This window comes from Puma concolor, chromosome A2 (assembly GCF_028749965.1).
Source record: "Puma concolor isolate L17-30 chromosome A2, mPumCon1.1.hap2, whole genome shotgun sequence".
In the NCBI taxonomy this organism is placed as follows: Eukaryota; Metazoa; Chordata; class Mammalia; order Carnivora; family Felidae; genus Puma; species Puma concolor.
The window spans coordinates 59,445,769-59,473,068 of NC_141668.1; the positions used below are offsets into that span (position 1 = coordinate 59,445,769).

Genomic DNA, 27,300 nt, shown 5'->3' on the forward strand with positions numbered 1-27,300 from the left:
CTTTATTTAATCCGTTTAAATTATAGCATAACACTTCACCTCTACTTTTGTGTGTAGTTATTGTCAGTAAAATTTTCAGCTAATTTTGGTATGTTTCCATTTCTGTACTGCTGTGGTAGCAATTCTCTTAACTTATTTCAGTTAACCAGTGTTCTCTATTCCCTTTGTAAGACATACAGATTTATGCCCTTAGCATTAAAGCTAGGTGAAAAGACCACTTTCTGGTATTTATGTCCGCTCCTGTTCCCATCTTTTGAGTTTTAGGTTTCTCAAAAGTATGCTTGGCCTCCAGAATATCTGGTCCACTTGGTCTGTGTTGTGAGCTGAACATGTGTGATTTAGAGGAGAAAGATAACCAAATATGTTAAAAAAGAAAGTTGTATTTGTCCAGATGTGTGTATCCCAGTTAAGCTTATTATAATCATCATTTAATTTACTCCTATATAGTTGGAAAAACTATGAGAATGGCAAGGTAGTTTCTATGAAAACTGCCTTTTGCATTGGATTTTACTCAAAGCTAGGTGTTAAATGGATTATAGTTGAATCAGGTGTGCACAAGACAAGTAATGAAATATTGGTGGAAAATCTTTTTTTTTTTAATTTTTAAAAAAATATTTATTTACTCTTGAGACAGAGACAGAGCATGAGCAGGGGGAGGGGCAGAGAGAGAGGGAGACACAGAATCCAAAGCAGGCTCCAGGCTCTGAGCTGTCAGCACAGAGCTCAACGCGGGGCTTGAACTCACTGACTGTGAGGTCATGACCTGAAGCTGAAGTCGGATGCTTATCTGACTGAGCCTCCCAGGAGCCCCAGAAATATTGGTGGAAAATCTTGAAAGACTCTGCATCCAGATTTGTTCACAAATGTCTTTAGTTATACTCTTTAAAAGGAATTGGGCACCAAACTGTTGCATTGTAGGAACGTTTTATTAAAGACAAAAGCCACATTGATATATCACTTAGCAAAACCTTGGTCAAATATAGGGTCTTCATTTTATGTTGAAAGTTTATATGATTTACGTTAAAATGAAATATATTTATGACTCCTTTTGGTCAGATATTTTCATTTTCTTACCAGTTACCAGTTTTCCATGTCCTGTGTGTGTGTGTGTTGTGTGTGTGTGTGTGTGTGTGTGTGTGTGTGTTGTACATGCTTGGATGCGTATTCAGGTTATATAATCATGGACTCTTAAAACTCTTCAGTCCTTAGAGAAAACAAACCCTGGGAAGTGATGTGGCTTGCTGAATTTCACAACTAATGTAATGGTGCTCTTTTACAGAAATAGTTACTTGATTTTGGTGTGTTTTTTTGCATTACTGATGATGAGCTGTACACTGCTTAGCATAGATGGAACCAGTGATGTAATTTATATAATCTCATTGTCAGCCCCCATATTTGGGATATTCATTGTCTTGTTTTGGTATTAGCATTAAGTAACTTTAGGATTTAGAAAGGCAAGAAGAACTTCTCACATTGTGTCCTATTTCAGAACTTAAATAGGGAACCGTCATGTGTGCCTCATGTTGTCTCTCTTGGGACACTTGTCAACAGTGTTTTGACCCTGAAAGAGGAATCCATAAATCAGTATGCGTCGAGTGCCTCCTGTGTTCAACACACTGTTTAGCTATGGGAGATACCCTTGTGAATAAAAGGAACACAGAATAAAACAGACAAAGTCTCTGGCTTCCTGAGGTTTTTATCTCAGCAATTAAATTAATCTCTAGCAGTTGAATTATTTCACTGTAGGTTGTAAGTGCTATAAAAAGTGGAAAATTTGGTGCTTTGACATTGTATCACTGCAGATCCATACCTAGTCTGAAGAAATAAGGCAGAAAGGGAGAAGAGTGAGGGTCAGGGAAGGCTGCCAAGTGAAATTGACTTTTTAGATGAACTCTAAAGTAAGTGGGAATTGTCAAATGAATGTGAGGGAGAGAAGGGAAATGTGTGGAGAGTGGGTGGGGGTGAACAAACTTGGCAGAGGGATCAGCGTATCTACAGGCTTTGAAATAAGACAGGACGTATTTGAGTTTGAGAAATGGAAAGAGCCCGTGAGTCAGCAGAACAGAAAGGAAGTAAGAGGGTGGAACAGATGGTGATGAGGAAGTAATAAGCAGGGTCATCCTGGGTATGCACGTTCTTAGAGAAAGTGTTCAAGCTTAGCCCTAAGATCCATGGGGAGTTATCGAAGGGGTTTTGAATCTCTTATCTTGTACTATCATATTTGTGTTTTTAAAAAGATCGCTCTGGCTGCTGTATGGATCCAGAATGATGGGGATACAAAGGTGGTAGACATGGGAAACCGTTTAAAATAAAAGGCCAGGAATAGAATGCTGCCATAGGAATGGAGATAAAGACATGCAAATATATGTTCAGAGAGGTACACTTAATGGTTTGGTTTTTGCTCTTATACTTTAGTAAAACTTCATTACTTGTTTGCATTTCTAGTTAACTTTCTTAATTTTTGCAACTATTTTGCCAAGATATGACAGAAAGGCTTTAGCGGCCTGCTGTAAATTTTAGAATCTCAGGGTAGGTTTGACTATATCACTTATACCCTTGGTAATATAGGCAATAATTCTCTCCTTATTTAAATTCAAGAAATGAAAGCTTATAATAGTAATAAAATGAATTTTATTTTATTGTGTAATAATCCAAGTGTTTTTATTAGAATAAGAATCATGTGGAGGAATAGTTTAAACAAAGTGAAAAGAGCCTTGACTTGTAGATATAATTTAAGAATAATTGATACTAAGAGCTCTAATAGAAAACTATATGTGGATCAATAGAAGGAAGTGTGGCTGTCACAGAAATTGAATGATTTTTAATTGGTTTTTATATTCATGTTCCATTTTTACCTATTACATAATTTTAGAAAGTACGTCACTATCTTCAGAATATTTCCATAAGTTTTAAAAGATAAATAGTACTAGAAATTTTTAGTAGATGTTTTCCTAATTTACAAAGGGAAGCAGTGTATTCTTCTTCTATCTTCCTAACCTAGAAGAGTTCTTTTGAGTTGAGATTAACATTAAATTTGCACATACTCAGTGGAAGTGAGTTAAGCGAGGAGAAAATAGTGATCTTAGAGATATAGAATACTGTGTTCCCTGTTTTTTTCATCCTCAACATATTTATCTTTTAAGGTAGAAATCCCTATTTTAAATTTAAAATAAATTTTATGTACTTGAATTGCTTATTTTCACTTATTTTGAGTGTTGCTGTCTGTAATGAGTTGAGATGAGTTGAGAACACCTTCTAAAATTAGTAAATTGGAATGGCTGAATGGCTCAGTTGATTGAGCATCTGCCTCTCGAATTCACCTTAGGTCATGTTCTCAGGGTAGTGAGATTGAGCCCTGTGCTGGATTCTGCATTGAGCATGGAGCCTGCTTGAGATTCTCTCTTTCTCTCATTCTGCCCTTCTGCTCATGCTCTCTCTCTTTCTCAAATAATATTAAGAAAATTTTAAATTAGTAAATAGTATTTTGTTTGCAAAATTCAGCAAAATATATCAACTGCATTGTACCATGAAATGTAACAGATATAATATGAAAGTTTACATATTCAGCTTCTAAATTTGTTAGAATGAACCTTGTATCGATTAAATGAGTAATGACCTATACCAACTGATTTCTATTATAAAATTTTGAGGTATGGATGATTTTTTATAAATAACTCAAGCAAAGGTTGAGTTATTTATATGCTTATACAGATTGTGATTCTTTTTCTATTTATTTATTTATTTGTTTGTTTTTAAAGTTGATTTGTTTTGAAAGGGGGGAGGGGCAGAAAGAGAAGGAGAGAGAGAATCCCAAGCAGTCTCCTCACTGTCAGTGTGAAGCCCCATGCGGGGCTCAAACTCACGAACCGTGAGATCATGACTTGAGCCGAAACCAAGAGTCAGATGCTTAACCTACTGAGCCACCCAAGCGCCCTTTTTTCTTTTTTAAATAAGAATAAAGAAAACTCTAGAGACTGCTAGATTTAAATTTTTATTTTTAAATTGAGGCTGAGTATTGTTATTACATGTAGTATATGGTTATATACTATGGCTCGTACAGTACTCTAAATAATGTTAACCCCTTCTCACATCCCTGAGTGCAGGTTACCTTTTTAATGTTAATTTGTTTTTGTGTTCATGTACTTAAAGTTTACTTTTTCTTCCCATGTATGTATCAGAATTATGGTTGTTCATTTAAAAAAATACTGTATTAATAACTTCTGTTTTTATTTGAAAACAAGCGTCTGTTACAGTCCTCAATGCCATTGCCACCTTTAAGATTTCTCCAGAAGTGCAACAATAATCAAGTTAATTTCTTCATTAGCTTCTTTATTACATATATTTGGGCAAATAACATAATGAATTATAGTTTACTTTTTCTTTGCTCTTCTCTCACCCAGCATCTTCATGAGTAGATTCTTTCTTTTATCTACTTGGTTTGTTTCAAAAAAAGGTGAATTAAGTTGAATGCTAATTTAAGGAAAATAGCCCTGGAAAAACTATTTAAAAATATCACTTAATCCAGGGACAGGTGTAAACTGTTTTTGTCTTATCTGTTTTGTTACCTGTTTCACTGGTGTACTAAATTAGCAATGTTTCTTGAGGTTTGTTACTGTTAAAATAGAGTACTAGGTAGCTTAATAAAATTAGTACTCCTCTTTTTCATGGATAGTGACTTTTTATATCATTCTTTAAACTATTTCTGTGGGACTGTATTTCAAATGATCAAGTTTTTAAGTGCTAGTATCTGCAAATGGAAATCAGCCTCCTACTGACGGTATTTGGTTCAGAACTTGGGCTGTATGATTAAGGCGAAGAATGTGGAGAATTCAGTAAGGGTTCAGAAGGAATTGAGAAATGTCTCAAATGCTCTTTTAAAAGCAAGCAAAAACATTCTGAATCCCTAATTTATTCTTACATGTGGGGTGAGAAATTACATGATATACCTGTTGTCAGACTCATTTCAGATATAACTGGAAAAACTATTTTTCTATTTATTTTACGTACTTAGAAAGTATTTTTAAGCTGTGGCAGATAAAATATTTCAAATAATATTGTTCAAAGACCTAATCAAGTAGATTTGATATACCTTGGGTCTTGTGAAAAGGAGGACTAAGATGTAATAGTAATTAACTGAACAAAATCTCATTATAAATAAATTCAGTCTCTGTGATGATCATGTTGTCTGTTAGTCATTAAAATGAATTTATACTTTCTGATTAAAACATTTATATAATGTGTTTTTTATAAGGTCAAAAGAAATAGACTGGCAACCTTATTTTACTACACGCATTGTAGATGATTTTGGCACACACCTACGAGTATTCAGAAAGGCTCAACAGAAGATAACAGAGAAAGATGATCAAGCAAAAGGTAATATGTTTATTGCCTTTGAAAATTAGGACTTTAAAATCTGTTTTTCTTTATTATTCTGCATTTCTTGAATTGTTCTTTTCTTTGTCCAGGTACAGCAGAAGATCTTGTGGATACCTTCTTTGAAGTTGAAGTTGAAATGGAGAAGGATGTTTGCCGTGATCTAGTGTGCACTTCTCCCAAAGATGAAGAAGGTTTTCTTTTCAATTTAAGTCTTTGGAGAACAGTGTGCAGAATGGTTAGAGACAAGTTAGCAGAACAACGAATAGAAGGGTAAAAGGTGAAATTATTTTTACAGGAAAGGTAGCATAGTGTAGACACTGTCACTATTCATTGTATTTTTTTTTTTAACTATTAAAAGTAGTTTCCAGATTATTTTTTTTAAAGTCATCTTTAAAATTTGAAGATTAGATTAGAGATTACCTCTCTTTTAAAATATAGCAAGCACAAACATTTTATGATTGTATATTCAGTTTTTATGATCTGTAGTAGATTATCTTCTCCTTGAGTTAGTTTATCATTTCTACTTCAAGAGTACACTGTTACCCTAAAATATTTTCTAGAAGAATGAGTATAATTTCAGATAAAATTTATGGAGTTGAATGGACTTGTACTTTCTTTGTCAGAGGTTAGACTAGATAAGTTTTAGCTGAAGATGTCTTTTTTTAGTTTTATAGCCACTGAGAAAGAGTCAGAAAGAGTCTTTGCTACGTGACACATTTTTTGTTGTTGTTAACAGGATTGGCTGTATAATTACATTTCCAGGAAATGTTAGCATATGAACAACTACAGAAAAGCGATTGTAGTTGTGCAAACTGTTTTCTTTGACTTCTACAATGTGCTCAACTTTTTGTTTTCCTCTTGTATCCTTTTTTCTTCTTTCCTTTTTATATTTATTGTGCAATGCAATTTTTAATTGCCATTTCCTTAGCACTGACCTGAAATAATAACCAAATGGAAGAAATAGAGTGATGTGCGTAGATTGAGCCCTCATAAATTAGTAACGTAGAAGAGCTTAACTTTTTCTTTTGTTATTATCTGACAGAATAGTGGAAGTTCTTTCTTTGAAAAAAGAAATACAGGTATATTTTAAAATATGCAAGAAGCTTTTACGTATACAAGGTAATTTGTAGTAGAAGTGTAGAATACACGGTACAGCTAAAACTGTTTTGGGGAAAACACTTTTATAATTGAAGTTTCTCAATGATTCAAAATAGGGTAAAACTGAGAGAATAAAAAAAATATTAGTTTGATTAATGAATAGTTACTGTTTGGAGAATAATGAAAAAACTTTAATGAATACTACATGGACTAATTAATTATTGAAATAATAAACTTGTATAATCAGCCGCTTATTTCTGCCTTTTTGTGTTTTTTTTAATCAAGAGTAGGTGGAGATTTTATATTTTCTAATGTAACGGCCACCTTTTTCATTTCTAGGATTCCTAAGGGATCTGTGTGAGGTCTTACTATATTTATTGCTACCTCCTGGAGATTTCCAGAACAAGATCATGCGATACTTTGTCAGGGTAAGTATAAACTCCTATTAAATAAATGTCTGAAGAAACTTAGAGTAATAATTTTCAAAATATTTGGTCTCAGGACCGTGTGAAACTCTTAAAACTCATTGAGGACCCCAAAGAGTTTTTGTTTACATGGGTTTTTGTTTACAGATTTATCTATCAATATTTACTGTATCATAAGTTAAAACTAAGAAATTTTGAAACAGAAGAATGCACAAGCACACATTCCATTAGTTAATTGATGTATCATCACACCATCATGTTCGTTTCTGAAAATAACACTGTGTGTTTGTCTCCCTCCATCCCTCAGAGGTCTCTGGACAACACTTAGACAAACTCCCTTAGAGTCAGATACTGGGATTTTGGGTTATAACAAGGATGTGTTTTAGATTTTATTTAATATAGCTTTACCTATAAACTTACTGGAATGAGGCTAATTAAAATAATACTTCTGGATAGAAACTTAAAAAAAAACCAGACAGTTAAGATTCTGCTTCTTATAATTAGAAAATGATTAAGTGGGATGAGAACAGTAGTTTTGGAATTTTTATGTCCTGTATGTAAACATTTGGAGTAAAATTCCAAATATGGATATAAAGGAATAATATTTTGGTTTTGGCTGCAGGTTATGATTGAGAAATGCTAGCTAGCTACAACTATTATGCTGGTTGAATGGATAAAATGAAAGCTTCTAATTTATATGAAAAGGAAAGCTTAGAATCTTTTTAGTCTATCATCCAGCAAAATAGATACTAATTGCTGAGGTGTGCTTTTATGCTTATATGTTATTATTTAAGCAATACCACACAATTTCTTAATACCTACCTAAGTTGAGGTCAGTGTCCTTCTCAAGTAGGGTAGTGGTACTGTGAATTAGGTAGAAAATGATTGGTTTTAATAGGAAATGTCTGATAGATGATGTATTGTTAAGACCAATTATTTGGGCTAGTCATTATCACGGGTGGTAAAATACCTGACAGGTCAATCGCTAGATTTCACAACTGCCACTGAAGGAAGATACTGGTAGTCAGTTATAGCATTCATTCACAGAATCTTTGTCTTCCTGGTACATTAGACAGCCACTGCTAGGCAGTGTCTCAGCTACTTCCTTACGGCTGACAATCTTTTCCCTCTTGAAATTCTGTCTTGTCTCGGGTTCCATGTCATTGCTCTCTTGATTTTTCTCTTCACTTGGTCTCTTTTTTAGTCCTTTTTAGATGCTTTAACTCCTCTTATATCTAACTTTTAAATACTTAAGTTCTTAATCCTAAGCCCTCTTCTTACCCATTCCTATGCCTTTAAAATCCATCCAAGTGCTAATGACTTTCAAATTTATATCTTGGTACAGACTTCACTTATGAGTCCCAGGCTACTGTGACCTGCTGCCCACTGAAATCACCATTCGATTGACCTTTTAAACTTCAAATGTCCAAAATGGATATCTTACTCTTGTTTCCATGTCCTCTCTTGCCTTTTAAGTCTTTTCTCCATCCTAGCCAATGCCATGACCATCAAGTAAATTTTTCACATCTTGAGTTCTTCCAGAGATTTGCAAGGCCATGCGTGATGTGGCCTTGTTTACCTCTCTGGCCTTTGTGCCATGGAGTCACTGTATTCCAGTGATACTGATTTCTCCAAAAGTGCCATTTTCTCCCTACCATAGGGCCATCTTATACTCTTTTTTGTCTTCTCAGAATGGTTCCCCTTATTTTCTTGGGTAAATTGTCTACATCTTTCATATCTCACCTTCTCAGAAATGCCTCCCCTGACCACCCAATCTAAACTTCCCTCATAATTCCCTATTACCATACGTAAGTAAACAGTTACTTTCCTTCATAGCATTTGCCATATTTAATATTATAACTGGGTTGTTGTGTTTATTTACTTGCTGCCTCTTTCTGCCAGTAGTGCTGTGAGCCCCATAAGGACAGAGGACATATCTGTATCATCATTATGTACTTAATGGCTATCATCACACCTGGCACATAGCAGATACCCAGTCAGGAGAATTAGTTTTAGTAAGAGGAAACCTATTTGCCCTTCTTGCTGCTGTGGTGTACATGCTACTTTAGCTTCTTGAAGATTAAACTGACTTTTAGGAGATGTGAATGAAGATGTGCCTTATTACATGAGGTTATATTTTAAATAAGTAGGATTGTTTAAAAAGCAAATATATTTTGCTATAGATTGCTCTTTTAGACCATTATTTCATTTCTTTATGTTTGAATAATTATAGGGTACTATATTCAGCAAATCAGTTTTTTCTTTTTTTCTTTCAGCTTGATGGTTGATCAGTTTTCTTTTGTTGGTAATTCAGGTTTTCCCCAAAGATACTTTTGATCAGATTAAATAACAGATTAAAGAGTTGTTACTTATTTCCTTTATAGGGATCCTTTATATGGATTGTACAAATCACAGAACTTGACTGCAATAATTGCTATTTAGTCATGTCTGCTTTCTTTCCATTACCATGTTTTATTTAAAGATTCATGGCCTCAGTGACTTTGTAGCTTTTAAGCCTTCATATTGGACAGCTGGCGCTTCTGTCAAAGTAGAAATTATAAGGAAAAGGCTACCTATTTTGGAATGTTGAGAGCTTTCACTAGAACCTGTATAGGAATTGTTGAGTCATAGGATTACATCTTGACTAACCAGACCCTTTCATGAGGCAAATTAGAAGATCAAAATAATTTTCTAAGACAGATTGACAGATTGCATTGACTAATAAGAATCACTAGATCTATTCAAAATTCTTTCCCACATGTGTTTTTTTCTTATTTTGCAAAGAAACTTACAAAAAACTTGGTTTTATTTATGCATTTTCTTCTTACATAGTACATTTAAAAATTTGAGCATATGAGTTCACCTGGGTGGCTCAGTCGGTTGGGCGGCCGACTACAAGCTCAGGTCATGATCTCGTGGTGTGTGAGTTCGAGCCCCGCGTCAGGCTCTGTGGTGACAGCTCAGAGCCTGGAGCCTGTTTCCAATTTTGTGTCTCCCTCTTTCTCTGCCCCTTCCCTGCTTGCTCTCTCAAAAATAGCAAACATTAAAATTTGAGCATATGTGGCCAGAGACATAACTTGAAGGAATGAATTATATAAATGTAATTTTTAAAATCTGGAGGCTGAAGCTAATCTTGAAAGAATGAACAATTACTTCTAATTTAAGACTGTAAGATGTCTTAAAAGATGCTTGAAAAAGTTATTGGACCTGCCTCACATTGGGCATAGAGATGACTTTAAAAAAAAAAAAAAAAGATGTACCTAGCTGGCTCACTTGGTAGATTATACCACTCTAGATCTCAGGGTTGTGAGTTTGAGCCCCACTTTGGGTGTAGAGATTACATTTAAAAAATGTGAAGAAAAGAAAGGAATTATAAAACAGAAAGTTATTGGAACCTTCATGGATGCCTTTTGGAAATGTTAATTCATCCTTAGGTAATAGTTGTCAGAGACTTGCACAGCTTACAAGAAGTAGAATGTATATAAGATAACTCACTGAAGGAAAATAAAGTGAAGGCTACCTTTATGAACTTATTATATTGGAAAATGAACCAGATAAGTTAGAGATCTTGGTAAAAGGAATAAATAAATTGGTCCTTTAATTAGAGAATCAAACATCCTGTTAAACTGACATTTATTTAGCCTTTCCAGTATTCTTAAGAAATGGTGTTTTATAAATTTAGATATCACATGCGTAAAAGGATGAAGATTAATAATGGGTGAAAATATGATATAAATAGGATCAGCACTAAATTCTTAATTTGCTTTATTTCCATTCCTTTAATATTTATCAAATGCCTGCCATGTTTAAGACAATGACCTTGAGTAAATATTTTTGAAGATAAATAAATCAGTAGATCAACTAATAAACGTCACTTATATACAGAAGGTTCCTGGATATTTGCGGTGTTTCAGAGAAGTAGAAGATAACACAATTACATGGGGAATGATAAGTGATAAATGCCATAAATTCAGGGCACGAGTGTATCTTAAACATGTAAGTAAAAAAGTGTTCAGCTGGAATGATCAGGGTTTAATTTGATTGGATTTCATTCTGTAGTCAAGGGCAGGATTTTAATAGGTTGCAGAGTAAACAGTTGTAAAGAATGAGAAGATATAGTCTAGAGAAAGATGAATAATTATATTACCATATTATTTTTTTATTTTCTCTTAGGAAAAATTTCAAACACAGAAGTATAGAGAATAATGCAGTAGACATTTATGTACCAACTACCAAAATTTAACCACTGTTAATGTTTTGCTATAGTTGCTCTTTTCCTCCCTTGAAGGTAACCACTATTTTACAATTGGTGTGTATCTTTTCCTATTATCCTTCATTTTTATTCTTTTAATTAGATGTAGGAATTCATAGACACTTGGTGCCATGGTTTGCCTTCTAAAACTTGACATAAATGCTAACATACTAGAGATACCCTTCTGCTTTTTTCTACTCAACTCTAGATGTCATTGTGGAGATACAGCCAAGTTGATACAGGTAGCTTTATCTCATTTATTTTAACTGAGGTGTATTAGGTCATCTTTTTATAAGATGTGTTGATTATCAAGTTTTACATGTGTCATATCTTTCTTAAGTAACAGCATTATGTTATTTACATTATGCTATTGATTTGAGAAGTATAAGTTAAATTTGCTTTTTTTTACATTTTTGGTGCAGGAAATCCTTGCACGAGGAGTTCTTCTTCCATTAATAAATCAACTCAGTGATCCTGATTATATTAATCAATATATCATATGGATGGTATGTACTTTCTAAAATTACAACTCTGTTTTTAAAGCATTTCTTTAAAATTTAGAAATAATATCGGGGGATCAGGATGATCAAGCAATAATTTATTGAATAAATTAGGTAAAAATATATTTATAGATAATCTTTATGTTTCTGGTATTTCTGGTTGCTCATAGGTTGAATGTGCTAGACAAATTCATTGTAAGAAGTTTGTTGATATGATAATCCTCTCACAATTTTGGTATTGTTACCACTTATTTAAATTTAAAAAAAGGATGTTTTCCTGACGGAGCGTATAGATTATGAGTACTTTTAAAAGCTGCTTGGGGCGCCTGGGTGGCGCAGTCGGTTAAGCGTCCGACTTCAGCCAGGTCACGATCTCGCGGTCCGTGAGTTCGAGCCCCGCGTCAGGCTCTGGGCTGATGGCTCGGAGCCTGCTTCCGATTCTGTGTCTCCCTCTCTCTCTGCCCCTTCCCCGTTCATGCTCTGTCTCTCTCTGTCCCAAAAATAAATAAAACGTTGAAAAAAAAAAATTAAAAAAAAAAAAAAAAATCTTAAAAAAAAAATAAAAGCTGCTATTTGGTTTCAAACACGGCTGTGGTCTGAACTACTTAAATATATGTACTTTATGTTTTATACTATATAGTGGAGGAAAATGGGGTAGGAAACCTGGACTGAGAATGGGAGCCTGTGTGTTTTAGGTTTGTTTCTGTAAGTTGCTTAGTGTGTATATAAGTAGCTAACTCATAGTTTTCTCATCCTGGCAGACATACCAAAGGGTTAGTGATGATTAAATTTAGTAGTTATAATTATTTTTGTGTGATTATATATGGCTTTCCTCAATAAATTCATGGTCAAGGAAGTACTGTAAATGGGGTGTTGCTGGGAATACTTTGATAAATACTTCTAGATCTTTGATTCATTTTCTTGAATTGGAATTTTTCCAGTAACGCAGTCTAGTTTTCGTAGGAGAGAGTTACTTTATTTATTGTTCTTTGTTTCCAGTAGCCATTATCAAACTAGCCATTGTCAAACTATGGAGGTCACACAACTTGATTCTTCTTTTCCTTTATCCTACTAGGCTCTACCAAAAGCTTTAAAAATATGTATATCTGTCTAATTAAAATTTTTACAAATACGTATCCTCTGGTTAGGAATTCTACTCTGAAATTTATTCTAAAGTAGTAATAAGTTTGAAACAAAGGCCATTAATGGCCGTTGCTTATAATACTGAAAACTTGAAAGCTTTTTAAGTGTTCTACATAGAGGATTGTGTAATTATGGCATATTGACACAGTAGAATATTTTGCAGCCATTGAAAAGAATGATGATGGTAGTGTATCTTGAATATGAAAACATGTTTATATTTTTAAGTTGAAAAGGATAACTAAAAGTGATGTGTGTTTGTAGATAATGCTTTTTAAAAACAAATATGTAAATATTTATTAATGATTGTATAATTCTGATAGTGTATATACTGATTGAAATGTTAATAGAAAGGTAGGATTATGATAGTTTTAATTTTTCTCTTTTGTTTATATATTTCATTTTATATGGAATATTGGGTATATAACAAAAAAGTAATGTTTTAAGAAATAGGAAAATACAGGTAAAATTTAAAAACATTTAAGTAATAAAATAAGGGTAAAAGGTATTAAAACATTTTATTATAACACCAGAAAATGGATGTTTTATGCTGTATAATCTTACCTGTGTTACAGAAAAGGGTGCATGTTCACCAGAATGTTATCTCTCACTCATGGGATTAGGAAGTATTTTTATTCCTATTTATATTTTTCTTTAGCTTTCAATTTTTCTTTTGCTGACCTTGTATTAACTGTATAATTAATTGTATGGTGAAAACATTTTGGGGGAGAGATTTAACATATAGATAGTCTAAAAAGAATTCAAAACACCAAATTTTTACTTGTTCTTCCCACACTTGGGCTTCTACTATTGTGTATGATGCTTGTGTTTTTTTGCTATTTAATGAACAGGAATTGATCACTATTTTACTTGCAACACAATATCAGAAAATATGTTTAAAAGAGAAGAGTTTATCAATAAAGGATCTCTAGCCTACTTGTGGTCGGGTTTACAGTCTTTTGACATTATTTGTGTGGAAAACCTTGTATACATAGGTATTATAGACATTAAAATAAGCTCAGTTCTTAGTTCAGTTCACTTCTATCAACTTAGTGTACAGTTCATTTCTATTTGAAACGAAAAGTTTAGAGCAGTTTATTATTTGTTTATTTATTTTTGAAAGAGAGGGCACAAGTGAGTGAGGGCCAGAGAGAGAGAGAGACAGGGAGAGAGAAAACTCCATGAGGCAGAGAGAAAGAGAGAGAGAGGGAGAGAAGTGGGGCTCACCTGAAGCAGGGCTCAAGCTCACCTGATGGGGGATCTCGAATTCAAAAACCATGAGATAATGACCTGAGCCAAAGTCTAGTGCCTAACCACGTGAGCCACCCAGGCACCCCCAACAGCAAGCAGTTTAGTAGTAACATATTTTCTCTCTGTATAAAATGTTAGTGTTGCCCAAAAGTATTTTTTTTTAAGTTTTTTAAAATTTATTTTGAGAGAGGCAGAGAGGGAGAGTGAGAATCCTAAGCAGGCTCCCTGCTGTGAGCACAGAACCCTACTCAGGGCTGGAGCTTACAACCTTGAGATCATGACCTGGGCAGAAACCAAGAGTCTGAAGCTTAACTGGAAGCTTAACCCACTGAACCACCCAGGCACCCCACCCCACAGTTTTAAGTCATTTCTAAAAATAGTATGGGTGAATTTGCATTATTCATCTCTGAGTATGTATTTTTTTTAATACAAACTAATTAAGGATAAGTCTTATCTTTTACTGTGGAATAGATTACTTAATTGGCTTATATTCTTATCTCTAACTAGAGCAGATGAATGGACAGCTGTTAATTTGTTTCTTAATGTATTCTTAGAAAAATCAAGACTTTAATAACCTACCTTTTTTTTAATCACTCAAGTAAAATTTACATGAAGTAAAAGAAATTGCCAAGTGGTCTTCCGAAGTTGTGTTCTAATTTTGCACTTTGGTAGTACCATTTGAGAGTTTTTGTGTCTCCACTTTCTGGTCAGCATTTGGCATTGTCGTTTTGTTGTGGTTAACTTGCATATCTAAATGATATTTGAGCATCTTTTCATACACTTACTGGCCAGTTTTTCCTTAGTTCTGAACTTAAACAATCACTAGTTTTTTGACCTCTTTGAAGAATGGGTAATATCTCAAGTCGGCTACCTTTTCATAGATCCCCTTATTGCTTTACTTAAATTTTATTGGCAGTCACAGTGGTTAGTCACTTCATAATATCCTTGACTACTTTTTCTCCCTCTATCTTTGTTATTTGCTTGGTGCAACCACACTCTGGTTAAATTCAGCTCTACTGTCCACCCCATTCCTGTTCTTAAACAGCACGTGGCTAGAGAAAAAGACAAAATGACAGAGTTATTTATGTCATCACATTGATTCTGTGCAATTTAGGTCACAGAATGTTACTTTTCTCTTTAAAACCCTCCAGTAACTTTTCATTCCGCTCAGAGTAAAAGCCACAACACATATTGTACGCTGCCCGATGTGCCTTCCATTGCCACTAATCTCGTCTTCTACTCCTCTGCCTCTTCCCGGGACCATGAGTACAGAGGTTTTCATTTTGTTTTCTTATACGCACTGGAATAAACACTTGCTGTAAGGTTCTGCCTAGCACATGGTAGGCACTGAAGATTCCTTTTTTCCTTAATAAGTCCCCCTCGCACATATTGTTTGAACTTTTTTTATAGATCCGTGATTCTAATTGCAACTATGAGGCCTTTATGAACATTATTAAATTGAGTGACAATATTGGAGAGCTAGAAGCAGTCAGAGATAAGGCAGTAGAAGAATTACAGTATCTTCGATCTCTAGATACGGTTGGTGATGGTAAGTCATTTAAGTATGAAAATGTCTTCTTTAATCATTACTATATCTCTAAATAAAACTTTAATTTGCCTAAGTGTCATTTTATGCTATTTTTTACCTTAACTGCATCTAAATCTTTATTATGTTAACATGTGCTAAGAATAAAAGCATTATAATTTCCTGAATGTGAGGCAATTAATACTGTAAGTCTCTAAAAATAATTGGCATGGTTTAACTTTAATTAAATAATTTCACCATAAAATTTCAGATTATTTCTCTTATTGTTTGCTCTGTTCATTGGTTATTATGTTAAGTGCATGTTTAAAGTATTTCATAAATAATATTACCGATTTCTAGCTCACAATCAATTTGTTTGTTTTTAGATATCAACACTATCAAAAATCAAATAAATAGCTTATTATTTGTAAAAAAAGTATGTGACTCAAGAATACAGCGGTTACAGTCAGGCAAAGTAAGTACTTTCTAATTAATGTTTAGTTACAAGTACTTTAAATTCATTTAAATATCTAGCAAATAACAAGAATTGGGATATTAACCAGTGTAGCCCTCCACAAAAGGCCTTGCAGAAAACTTTTTGGATACACTGTATTATCCTATATTAAATGAAGCTAAAGAGATTAAAAACTTCCTGAATAATGCTACAGTAATTAAATGTTTTTTATTTATTCATCTATTCATTTGCTATTCAAAATTCAACCTTTACATAATTTTATACAGTGGGCACCATTTTAGATGGATGTAATAGACAAAATCTCTCTCTTCGTTGAACTTAACATTTTAGTTGCAGAATCAAAAAATAAACCACTAAGTAAATTAATATATAATGCTAAAAAATGTACAATATGAAAAATAACAAGTAAAGCAAACTAGCGGGATAGAGAATGTATAAGACTGTTTTAGATAGATGCTGACTGATTTGGTGACATGTGAGCATAGAGAAATCTGATAGATTAATGAGAAAGTCCTGAGAATTTTTGTCTTTTATTGATCTTTCAGGCAAAGATAAAAGCATATACAAAGGTCCTGAGATAGGAAAGTGTTTGCTGAGTTAGAGCAGGTCAGTATGGCTGGTATACAATGAATGAGAAGGGATTATATTAGGAATGAAACTGGAGAGGAACCTTGGGGGTTAGATCATATATAGTTTTATCTGCCATGCAAAATTATTTCAAAATTCTAATTATGACGGGAACCCATTGGAGATTTGTTCTGGCGACTGACATGATCTGACTTACGAGTTAAAATGACTACTTTGACTCTTGGTGATGATTAGATTGTGGTGGAGTTGCGGGGGACAAGAATGGAGACTGACAGATCATTTAGGAGACTACTGCTTTAGTCAAGTAAGAGATGTCTACAGAGGTTGTGAGAAGTAATTGAAGACTGGATATAGTACTGACAGATTTACTAAGAGATTAAATATGGAGTGAGAGAAAAAAAAGGACTCAAGGAGGATTCCTAGAATTTTTGGCCTGAGCAACTGCATGAAAAATGTTGCTATTTACATTTATAAAATGGATAATACAGGGAAGAGGAGTTTTGGCAGAGAGAATTCAATTTTCATGTTTTAGTTTGAGATCCCTGTTAAACAGTCAAGTCAACCCACTAATTGGTAAACTTTGTAGTTCAAGGGAACGGTCAGTGATGGCCTAAACTTTGAGGATCCTCAGGATTATTAGACAGTTATTTAAAGTTGAGACTGGATGGATGAGGTTTCTTACAAGAGTGAAGGTGAGTAAGAAGATACCAAAGACTTAGTTCAGTGGCACTATAGTTACTAGAGTTTAAGACAAAGTGGAAGATCTAGCTAAAGAAACAGCTAAGTCGCTGATGAAATTAAAGCAAAACCTGGGAGTGTGATATTCCAGAAGCCAAGCATAGAAAGTTTTTAAAGAAGTGAGAGATCACATATTTCAAAGGCTGCTAATAAGTTGAGTAAGATGAAGACTCAGAATTGGCCATTAGATTTGCCACCAGGGGAATATTGGTGATCTGATCATAGCATTTTGGAGTAGTGGAGAGAAACTGTAAGTGAAACCAGTCCAGGAGAAAATGGGAAAAGATGAATTAGAAATAGTGATTATAGGCAGCTGTTTGGAGGAGTTTTGCCCTGCAGAGGAGCAGAGAAATGGGGCTTTAAAACAGAAAAAAAGCAGTTTTTACTACTTTTAGTTTTTAGGGTAGTCAGGGTTTTTTTGGCTGATTTTCTATTTTGGAAATTTATTGTGACTCTCTGGGCTTGTAATTTTGCAGTGTATTTAAATTTATTAAGGAACAGGAGACTAATTTTTGTAAATCTTGGTTTAGTTTGCTGGATTAATTATAACTGACCTTACTTGAGGCCACATTTGTCGTATACCTGAGTATATGTGTATGTATGACTGTTCTAGTTAAGTGTTATTTTAAAATTATATACCCGTGCAAATTCAGAATGGAAGAATGGTATGATTTCACTTATGGTTAGTTTACCTTATCTAGACCTTAGAGTTAGTGATCCTTCATCATCATTATTTAAAGTCCATTTGTTGGGACACCTTTTGATAGCAAATCCTTTTAAAATTTAGATGTCTTGTTTGAAGCTCGTCATTTCTATTTTGAATATCAAGCTTCACCTTTTTAGTAGTGCAGGTCATACAGTAGTTTTTCTTTGAAAGAAAAATCAGAATCCCCACAGAGGTGAAGTTTTTTAACCGTACTACCCATCTTGAAGTCTTAGAAGGCCCTTTATCTTTTTTATTACTAATAAGGTTGCAGTGAATACTCTTCTGCATCCCTTATCTCTGGAGCTGCTTCTGGGAAGGATAAAAAGGGATAAATTTGAAGAAAGAAGATTTAGATAGGAGAAATCATATGCTGGCATTGTGTTACTTTATGCCAAATGTTTTAAGTCACTTATCTGTTTATTATACAGTATTTAAAGAAATTTTTTTTGCATTAAATTTTTTTCTGTATTTTATTTTATTTTATTTATTTTATTTTATTTATTTTATTTTATTTTATTTTATTTTATTTTATTTTATTTTATTTTATTTTATTTTATATTATTTTATTTTATATTATTTTTTTAATTTACTTCCAAGTTAGCATATAGTGCAACAGTTATTTCAGGAATAGATTCCTTAATGCCCCTTATCCATTTAGCCCATCCCCCTCCCACAACCCCCAGTAACCCTCTGTTTGTTCCCCATATTGAAGAGTCTTTTATGTTTTGTCCCCTCCCTATTTTTATATTATTTTTGCTTCCCTTCCTTGTGTTCATCTGTTCTGTGCCTTAAACTCCTCATATGAGTGAAGTCATATATTTGTCTTTCTCTGACTAATTTTGCTTAGGATAATACCCTCTAGTTCCATCCACATAGTTGCAGATGGCAAGATTTCATTCTTTTTGATTGCCAAGTAATACTCCATTGTGTGTGTGTGTGTGTGTGTGTGTGTGTGTGTGTGTGTGTGTGTATTCTTTTTTTTTTTTTTTTTGCATGTTGAGTTTGATAAGTTCTTTATATATTTTGGATACTAACCTTTTATCTGATATGTCTTTTGCAAATGTCTTCTCCCATTCTGTCGGTTGCCTTTTAGTGTTGCTGATTGTTTCTTTTGCTGTGCAGAAGCTTTTTATTTTGATGAGGTTCCAGTAGTTCATTTTTGCTTTTGTTTCCCTTGCCTCTGGAGCCATGTTGATTAAGAAGTTGCTGTGGCCAAGATCAAAGAGGTTTTTGCCTGCTTTCTCCTTGAGGATTTTGATGGCTTCCTATCTTACATTTAGGTCTTTCATCCATTTTGAGTTTGTTTATATGAAGGGAGATACTAAATACAGAGGACATTTTCCCTCCTTTTTTCAAGTTATCTTCTTTCTCCTTTATGTACTACCTATATCTAATTTAATATCCACCCCTACTTAAGGCAGCCTAACTTTCAGAAAAACCTTACTGTCTTTCTTTTTTAAAAAGATGGTTATGAGGGATGGATTTAGGAATACAGACAAACTGATACTTCACTGAAACATCATGGATTTTATGGGAAAAGCTGTAGGCTTTGAAAACAGTCTTTCTTGCCAGCTCTGTGATCATAGGCAGCCTTTCTGATCTTAAGCTTTCTTCTCCAGTAAGTAGGATTGGCAATATTTATCCAATAGGATTGTTGTGGATAATAAAGTAATGTGTATAATGTACCTAGCACTGTGCTTGACATATAGATTCTCTAAATTTTGAACCTATGTTTATTTTTTTATTTTTCATTTTTTTTCTGTGTGTAGGTAGTTATCTTACTGTGTTACTTTGAAAAATGAATATAATTTACTATTTAGGTAGTGTGAGAAGAACATTTTATATAAAGACTGTAGAGTTTTTGCTCTGTGAGAAGCAAAATGACTCTGAATATTTTCTGTTTTCTCATTGGATAGACCTCAGTCTATACTTGAGAATGTTGGTATTTATTTATTATTGCACGTCGTGGGTATTCCATACATCCCTTTAGCCCCTAAAATATTTGTTTTCATTTGAAATATGTGTAGAGATCGAGAATATTTGAAATTCCAATAATTTAGAATTATTTTGTATTGAAAGAAATGGATGCTTATCATACTTTTAATGCATATTCACTAAGCAACTTAAAATAACTAGGAAATTCTCCAGGCTTAAACTGTTTTGAGAACCTAAATGAATGAGAAGGAAAAAACACTTTATTCCATTTTAGTGTAATGTTTTTATATCTATGTAATGATCTTTAACCTAGTGAGTGAATAGATAAAATATTAACTTATATTTACTTTTATTTGTAGGAAATAAATACTGTGAAACTGGCAGCAAACTTTGGGAAACTTTGCACAGTCCCTTTGGACAGCATTCTTGTAGACAATGTTGCACTACAGTTTTTTATGGGTAGGTAAATCCATCTTACGAAAATAATAAAAGCCCTTGAGATTTTTAGTTAAGTTTATTTTTTATTTTGAGAGTGAGAGCGAGCATGAGTGGGGGAGGGGCAGGGAGAGAGAGGAAGAGAGAGAGAATCCTAAGCAGGCTCCACACTGTCAGCATGGACCCCAGTGTGGGACTCTAACCCACGAACTGTGAGATCATGACCTGAGCTAAAATCAAGAGTCAAACACTTTACTGATTGAGCCACCCGGGTGCCCCACCCCTTGAAAGTTTTAATAATTGTAAAGATTACTAAAATTTAAATATCTGAAATTAAGCATGCCAGTTATGTCTTTCCTCCACTCTTCATTTTCTGAAATAGTCCTTTTCTTTGGAAATCATCGAGGTGGAGATTTATTTTGTTTTGAAGGAACGAAATGCTTTGCATAACTTAAATGTGTGTTTGTTAAATTGCTTTTAAAATAAACCCTAGGAGGGGCGCCCGGGTAGCTCATTTGGGTGAGCATCCGACTCTCGATCTCAGCTCAGGTCTTGATCTCAGGGTCATGAGTTCAAGTCTCACATGGGCTCCATGCTGAGTGTGCAGCCTACTTAAAAGAAACAATCAGTGGTGTTTAAAAATAAACTCTAGGAGATTCTACTATGAATTTAAGTTAATTAATTTATTTTGAGAAAGAAAGAGAGTGAGCAGGAGAGGGAGAGAGAAAATCCCAAGCAAGTTCTGCACAGTCAACACAGAGCCCGACATGGGGCTCGAGCTCATGAACTGTTAAGATCATGACCTGACCTGAAATCAGGCGTTGGACACTTAACTGACTAAGCCACCCAGGTGCCCCTAAATTGTTTGGGAAAGAGTACTTTATCAGCAGTACACAGTGCTTATAAGTTATTTGTATCTTTCAGTGCATGAATGGGAAAGGGGTTTTTTATATCATTTTAATAAATATAAATATTTAGTAATTTTGATAATATAGTTGATCCTTGAACAACACAAATTTGAGCTCTGCAGATTCACTTGACTTGGATTTTATCCAATAAATAGAGTACAGTAATACAAATGTGTTTTTCTAATGACTTGTAATATTTCCTTCTCTAGTTTACTTTATAGTGAGAATATAGCATATGATAAATTTAACATACAAAATGTTATATGTGTTAATTAACTGTTTATATTAATGGTAAGGCTTCCAGTCAAGAGTGGACTACTAGTAGTTATGGTTTGGGGGGAGTCTAAAGTTACACATGGATTTTTGACTGCATGGTGAGTCAGTGCCCCTAACTTCTGCATTGTTCAGGGGTCAACTATACATCAAAATTGCTTTTATCTGGAGGACATTTTCATTAAACTTCCCTGATTCTTTATTTTCATGACCAAAAACATAAATACATGGCTTGTTGAAGATACTAATCCTTATTTTTTAAATTTGTGGAAATATTAATATTATTAATAATCTTTATTGAGAACAGAAGCCGAATATTGAAATAATTTATTTCTGATGAAGCCTTCTGTGCAATTATATCCCCTAGAAATTTTATCATGAAAAATGAAATTAAAAAAAAAAAATATGCTTCAGTTTGTGCTTTTTACATAACTGTGGTCTTTTTAGCTTAACAATTTGTGATGTAAGTATTCTTTACCTCAAGCATTTGCCTAACAGTTTGAAAATATAGGGTTTTAAGTATTTGAAACTTTAATCCTTCTTAACTTGTCATATGGTTACATGCACCCAAAAACATGTGACATGAATAACTACATTGTTATGGATTTTGTTTGTTAGATTACATGCAGCAAACTGGAGGTCAAGCACACCTCTTCTTCTGGATGACAGTGGAAGGATACCGAGTTACAGCCCAACAGCAACTAGAAGTTTTATTAAGTCGTCAGAAGGATGGAAAACATCAAACTAACCAAACCAAAGGTCTTCTAAGAGCAGCTGCTGTTGGAATATATGAACAGTATTTATCAGAAAAGGTGGGGATATATTTTTGTTACTGTTTTCTTAACTTCTTTGGTAGCATGTTTAGTAATAATTTTTGTAATATAAATGAATATTCATTACTTATACTAGGCACTGCTGCTTGGAAACAGTGTCTCATTTAAATCTGATAACAGTCTTATTGTATATTATTATCTTCGTTTTATAGGTAAAGAAACTCATGTTTAGAAAATTGAATTAACTTTGCCAAGGTCACGCAAATACTAATGATAGAATCAAGATTCAAGGGCACACACTCTAGATTCAAGGACACAAAAGATTGAAAGTAAAAGAATGGAAAAAGATAAACCATGCAAGCAGTAACCAAAACAGAGCTGGAGCGGCTATACTAATATTAGACAATAGGTTTTAAGACGAAATTTGTTATTAGAGAAAAGAGGAACATTTTATAATGCTAAAAGGGTCAGTTGATCAAAATGATAAAATAATTATAAACACAACAGCAAAACCTCCACAGACACATAGAACAAAACCTGATAGAATTGAAGGGAGAAATAGACAATTTAACAGTAATAGTTGAAGACTTCAATACCCACTCGATAATTGACAGAATGATTAGAAAGAAAATGACCAAATGGGAAAAAAATGGCCAAAATTATACAAGAATCGAAGAACACTGTAAACCAATTAGATCTAACACATCTGTAGAATACTTGCACTAACAACAGCAGAATACACACTATTTTCAAGCTCTTGTGAAACATTGTCTAGGGTAGACAGACTTTTTACTAGGCCATAAAACAACTCTGAATTTAAAAGGATTGAAATTAGGGGCACCTGGGGAGCTCACTTGATTGAGTGCCTGGCTCTTGATTTTGACTCAGGTAATGACCTCACTGTTTGGGGAATTGAGCCTCATGTCAGCCTCTGTAGTAACAGCGCAGAGCCTGCTTGGGTTCTCTTCTTCCCTCCCTGTCTGCCCCTTCCCTGCTTGTGCGCTCTCTCTCTCTCTCAAAAATAAGTAAAGAAACATTAAAAAATGTATTGAAACCATAGAAAGAATGTCTGTTTATCGTAGTACAATTAATTAGAAATTAACAAAGGAATTTTGAGAAATTATAAATATTTAAAAATTAACACATTTCTAAGTAGTCTCTAAGTCATAAGGAAATCAGAAGGAAATTAGAAGGTATTTTGAATTGAATGAAAATGAGAACACAGTGTATCACAATTTATGGGATGCAGTTACAGCAGTGCTTAGAGGGAAATTTGTAGCTTTAAATGCCTAGTTAGAAAGAAGAAAGATCTCAAAATGACAATTTATATTTTCACCTTAAACCAGAAGAAGAAAAGCAAAATAAATTCAAGGTAAACTGAAGGAAGGAAGCAGTAAAGATCAAAATAGACATGAGTGAAATGAAAAACAGAAAAACAGTAATGAAAACAATAAAACCAAGAAGTGTTTCTTTGAAAGAGAAATAAAATTGAAAAACTTTAGCAGGATTGGCCAAGAAAGAAAGTCACAGATACCAAAATCATGAGGCATCATTACCAACCATATAGAAATCAAAAAGACCATAAGCAAATATTATAAACAACTTTATCACAACAAACTAGACACCTTAGGTGACATGGGCAAATGCTTTCAAAGACACAGATTGCCAAACTGTCATTCTGATAACAAAGCCAGACAAAGACCTCACTCAGGAGACTATCGACCAATATCCCTCATTAATATGGACACAGCAATCCTTGAGATTTCTCACACTCCAGTACTTGTAATGGCTATGCTATAATACCTTTTAATTTATACTTAAGTAGCACAAAAGTTGGATTTGAATTTAAGTGTGAATTTTGTTTGAAACCTGCTCATTTGTCCATTTGCTTATATTTTTGCCTTATGAAATATACAGAACAGAGTGCACATTTTAAAGAATAATACTATAACAGACACCTTTATACACCCCATTTAGCTGAAGAAATAAAACATTTACTATGCTTTTGAAGATCCTTAATATATTCTTCACCTGTCTTCACCTATCATGTTTACCGGTTTCTTTAATTCCTGATGAAATCAGTTTCTTGTAATTATTCACTTGCTTTTCCCTACCATTTTAATATACATGTGTGTTCTAAAGCACACATTGCTTATACACTGCTTTCTTCCTTCCTTCCTTCCTTCCTTCCTTCCTTCCTTCCTTCCTTCCTTTCTTTCTTTCTTTCTTTCTTTTGAGAGAGAGAGCGAGAGAGAGCGAGAGCGTGAGCAGGGGAGGGGCGAGGAGAGAAAGGGGGAGAGAGACTCCCTGCTGTCAGCTCAGAACCCAATGCAGAGCTCGATGGACAAACCACGAGATCACGGTCTGAGCTGAAATCAAGAGGAGTCAGAGTCGGACATTTAACCGACTGAGCCACCCAGGTGCCCCCTTAGCTTTGTTTCTGGCCTTTATATAAATGGTCTGATACTATATGCATTGTTTTATTCTCATTATTTTATTGATATTTATACATTTTGATTCATGCAAGTATAGTTCATTTTCACTGAAGTATTTTATCATACACATATACAAGACTTTATTTACCTTCAGTAATATTTATGAGCAATTTGGTTTGTTTTCCATTTCTTTTCTCTCATACTTTTGCTCTGAATATTGCTGTTCATGTTTTCTTATTGCACACATTCAAGAGTTTCTATTTAAAAACACAGCTTTAAGGTCTATATCAAAGTCTTTCTATGTTAGTTTTTAAAGTAGGTTGTAGTCATTTCTTTTTTATGTAGTCCAGTGTGGGGATTATAGTTAATACTGGATAAATAAAAAATTAGTAATGATTTAAGCTAATTTCTTTCAGCATTTTAAAGATAGCATTTCATTGTTTTCTGGCTTTTATGTTTCTACTGAGAAATCAACTATGAGTTTAATTGTTACTCTTTGAAGGTCATCTCTTTTTAAAGCATTGAAAGACCTCCTGAGTCTTGGGAAACCTTTCCCCAGGACACAGCAAGTCCCACATTTTAGCATTGGATGGAGAAGATTGACAAAAATTCAAAACCTCAATGTGATGCCAGAAATTCAGGGCTGAAGGCAACATGTTAGTGTCAAATGACTATGGTGTGGATTATTCACAGTCATCGTTGTCTTTTTTCCTTAGCTTATAATATTGGCAGCCATTATTTGCTCTTCACAGTAATGGACTCTATTGTCTATACTGCATCTACAATTTAAGTGATTTGTTATCCTGGATATTCATAGTCTGTCTTTTACTTTTCCTGTCATGTGTTTTGTATTGTGATAGGACTTTTTAATTTTTAAATTTCTTGAGTGTTTATTTATTATTGAGAGACAGAGAGAGACAGAGCATGAGCAGGGGAGGGGCAGAGAGAGAGGGAGACACAGAATCCGAAGCAGGCTCTAGGCTCTGAGCTGTCAGCACAGAGCCCGACGTGAAATCATGACTTGAGCCGAAGTCGGATGCTTAACCAACTGAGCCACCCAGGTGTCCCAGGACTTTTTAATTTTTAACATTATGAATATTAAAACCATGTTTTCTAGAAGTTGAGACATGAAAATGAGGATAATTACAGTACCAACATCAGCATGACCTAGACAGTGCCAGAAAAGAAGACTAAATGACTATGTCGTTTTAATGACAAAGAGAAGGAGCCTTATACCTGGATTAGGGAGAGTAACCAAAATAAAGCATACTACATGATGTATAAAAAATGTTTTGAGATTGGTCTTGGTGGAGAAGGGGATATAAAAGCAAATATTGAAACTGAATATTGCAAATAATTTTAAATTAATAAAAAGTTTTTGCTTTTGTTTTTTGTTTTTTTCCATCTCCCCAAAAGACCCCAGTGATCTGTTAAAACTAGTGAGTATTAAGTGAATTAGCTTGGGCACAGTGTACAAATGAACACACATTAGCCTATCTGTCCCTTGCTTGCTTTGTAAAAGTAGAGTTACTTTTAAACTGAATAGTGTTACATTTCATGATTCAGAAGTTTCAGCTGAAATATCCTGTGGGTAAACAAGAGAGAAAGTTTTGATAACGTGTTTTGGCCCTTTCAAGTTTAGAACTTATTCTGGCAGTTCTTAACCAGCAGTCATGCTTTTGGTAGTGTATTGTGTTACATCAAATTGTGGAAAGAAGGGTATATTTCCCATAGCTACTAGGTTCTTTGATGTGAAGAAATGGGGAGTTTTAGATAATCTTGATGTTTAACATTTTAATGAATTGCAGAAAACATAAAAGAAACTTTGCTTTTATATAAATACATATTTATCAGACAGTGCAAATGTAAATTTTGACAAATTTCTTTCAGTCTATAAACTTCTTACCAAAGAAAATGAAAAGATCTTACCTGCTAAATATGTATTCCTTCTATACAGTACTGCTAAAATGGGGTACCATTTGCTTACCTGTGATACCGAGGTTTTCATAAAAGTTTTTTGGTCAATTTTTAGTTTCTTCAAAACATTCATAAACACTTAATGAGATTTTTGACATTATAAAAGTGTCAGAAAATAAGCATTTTAGACATTTGCTTCAACATGGCTATGGCTGTCGTTGCCAGCCATAGAAAAATGCTAAAATATTGATAGCAGTAAAATCATGTTTTCAAAGAATGGGAGAAGAATAATGTCTTCTAATTTGAAAATACATAAAAAATAAATATGGTGCAAAGAATTATGGTAAACAAATATTTTTATTTTTATTTATTTATTTTTTTGGTAAACAGAAATTTATATGCCTTTTTCTCCAGAACTGTTGAATGATCTTTGAAGAGGCTAAGAGGAACCTTGAGAAGGATGGTTTGACCTAAGTTGTTTTTGTGTGGGTTATAGAAAAACTCAGTGAACAAAATGGCTAATGTTTTTGTTTGTTTGAGATGAGACTAT

General features: G+C 33.8%; 1 protein-coding gene across 3 annotated transcripts in view; it reads left to right on the top strand.

The window, feature by feature from the left end:
• SNX13 (sorting nexin 13) overlaps positions 1 to 27,300 on the top strand; it is a 135,073-nt gene that overhangs the window by 60,913 nt on the left and 46,860 nt on the right. For all 3 annotated transcript variants that reach the window (XM_086694900.1, XM_086694898.1, XM_086694899.1), the window contains 8 exons: positions 5,252 to 5,373; positions 5,466 to 5,567; positions 6,814 to 6,902; positions 11,574 to 11,657; positions 15,453 to 15,591; positions 15,954 to 16,042; positions 20,369 to 20,468; positions 22,244 to 22,437. In XM_086694900.1, the coding sequence (XP_086551026.1) occupies positions 5,252 to 5,373; positions 5,466 to 5,567; positions 6,814 to 6,902; positions 11,574 to 11,657; positions 15,453 to 15,591; positions 15,954 to 16,042; positions 20,369 to 20,468; positions 22,244 to 22,437 (919 nt within the window). The remainder of the gene's footprint in view (positions 1 to 5,251; positions 5,374 to 5,465; positions 5,568 to 6,813; positions 6,903 to 11,573; positions 11,658 to 15,452; positions 15,592 to 15,953; positions 16,043 to 20,368; positions 20,469 to 22,243; positions 22,438 to 27,300) is intronic.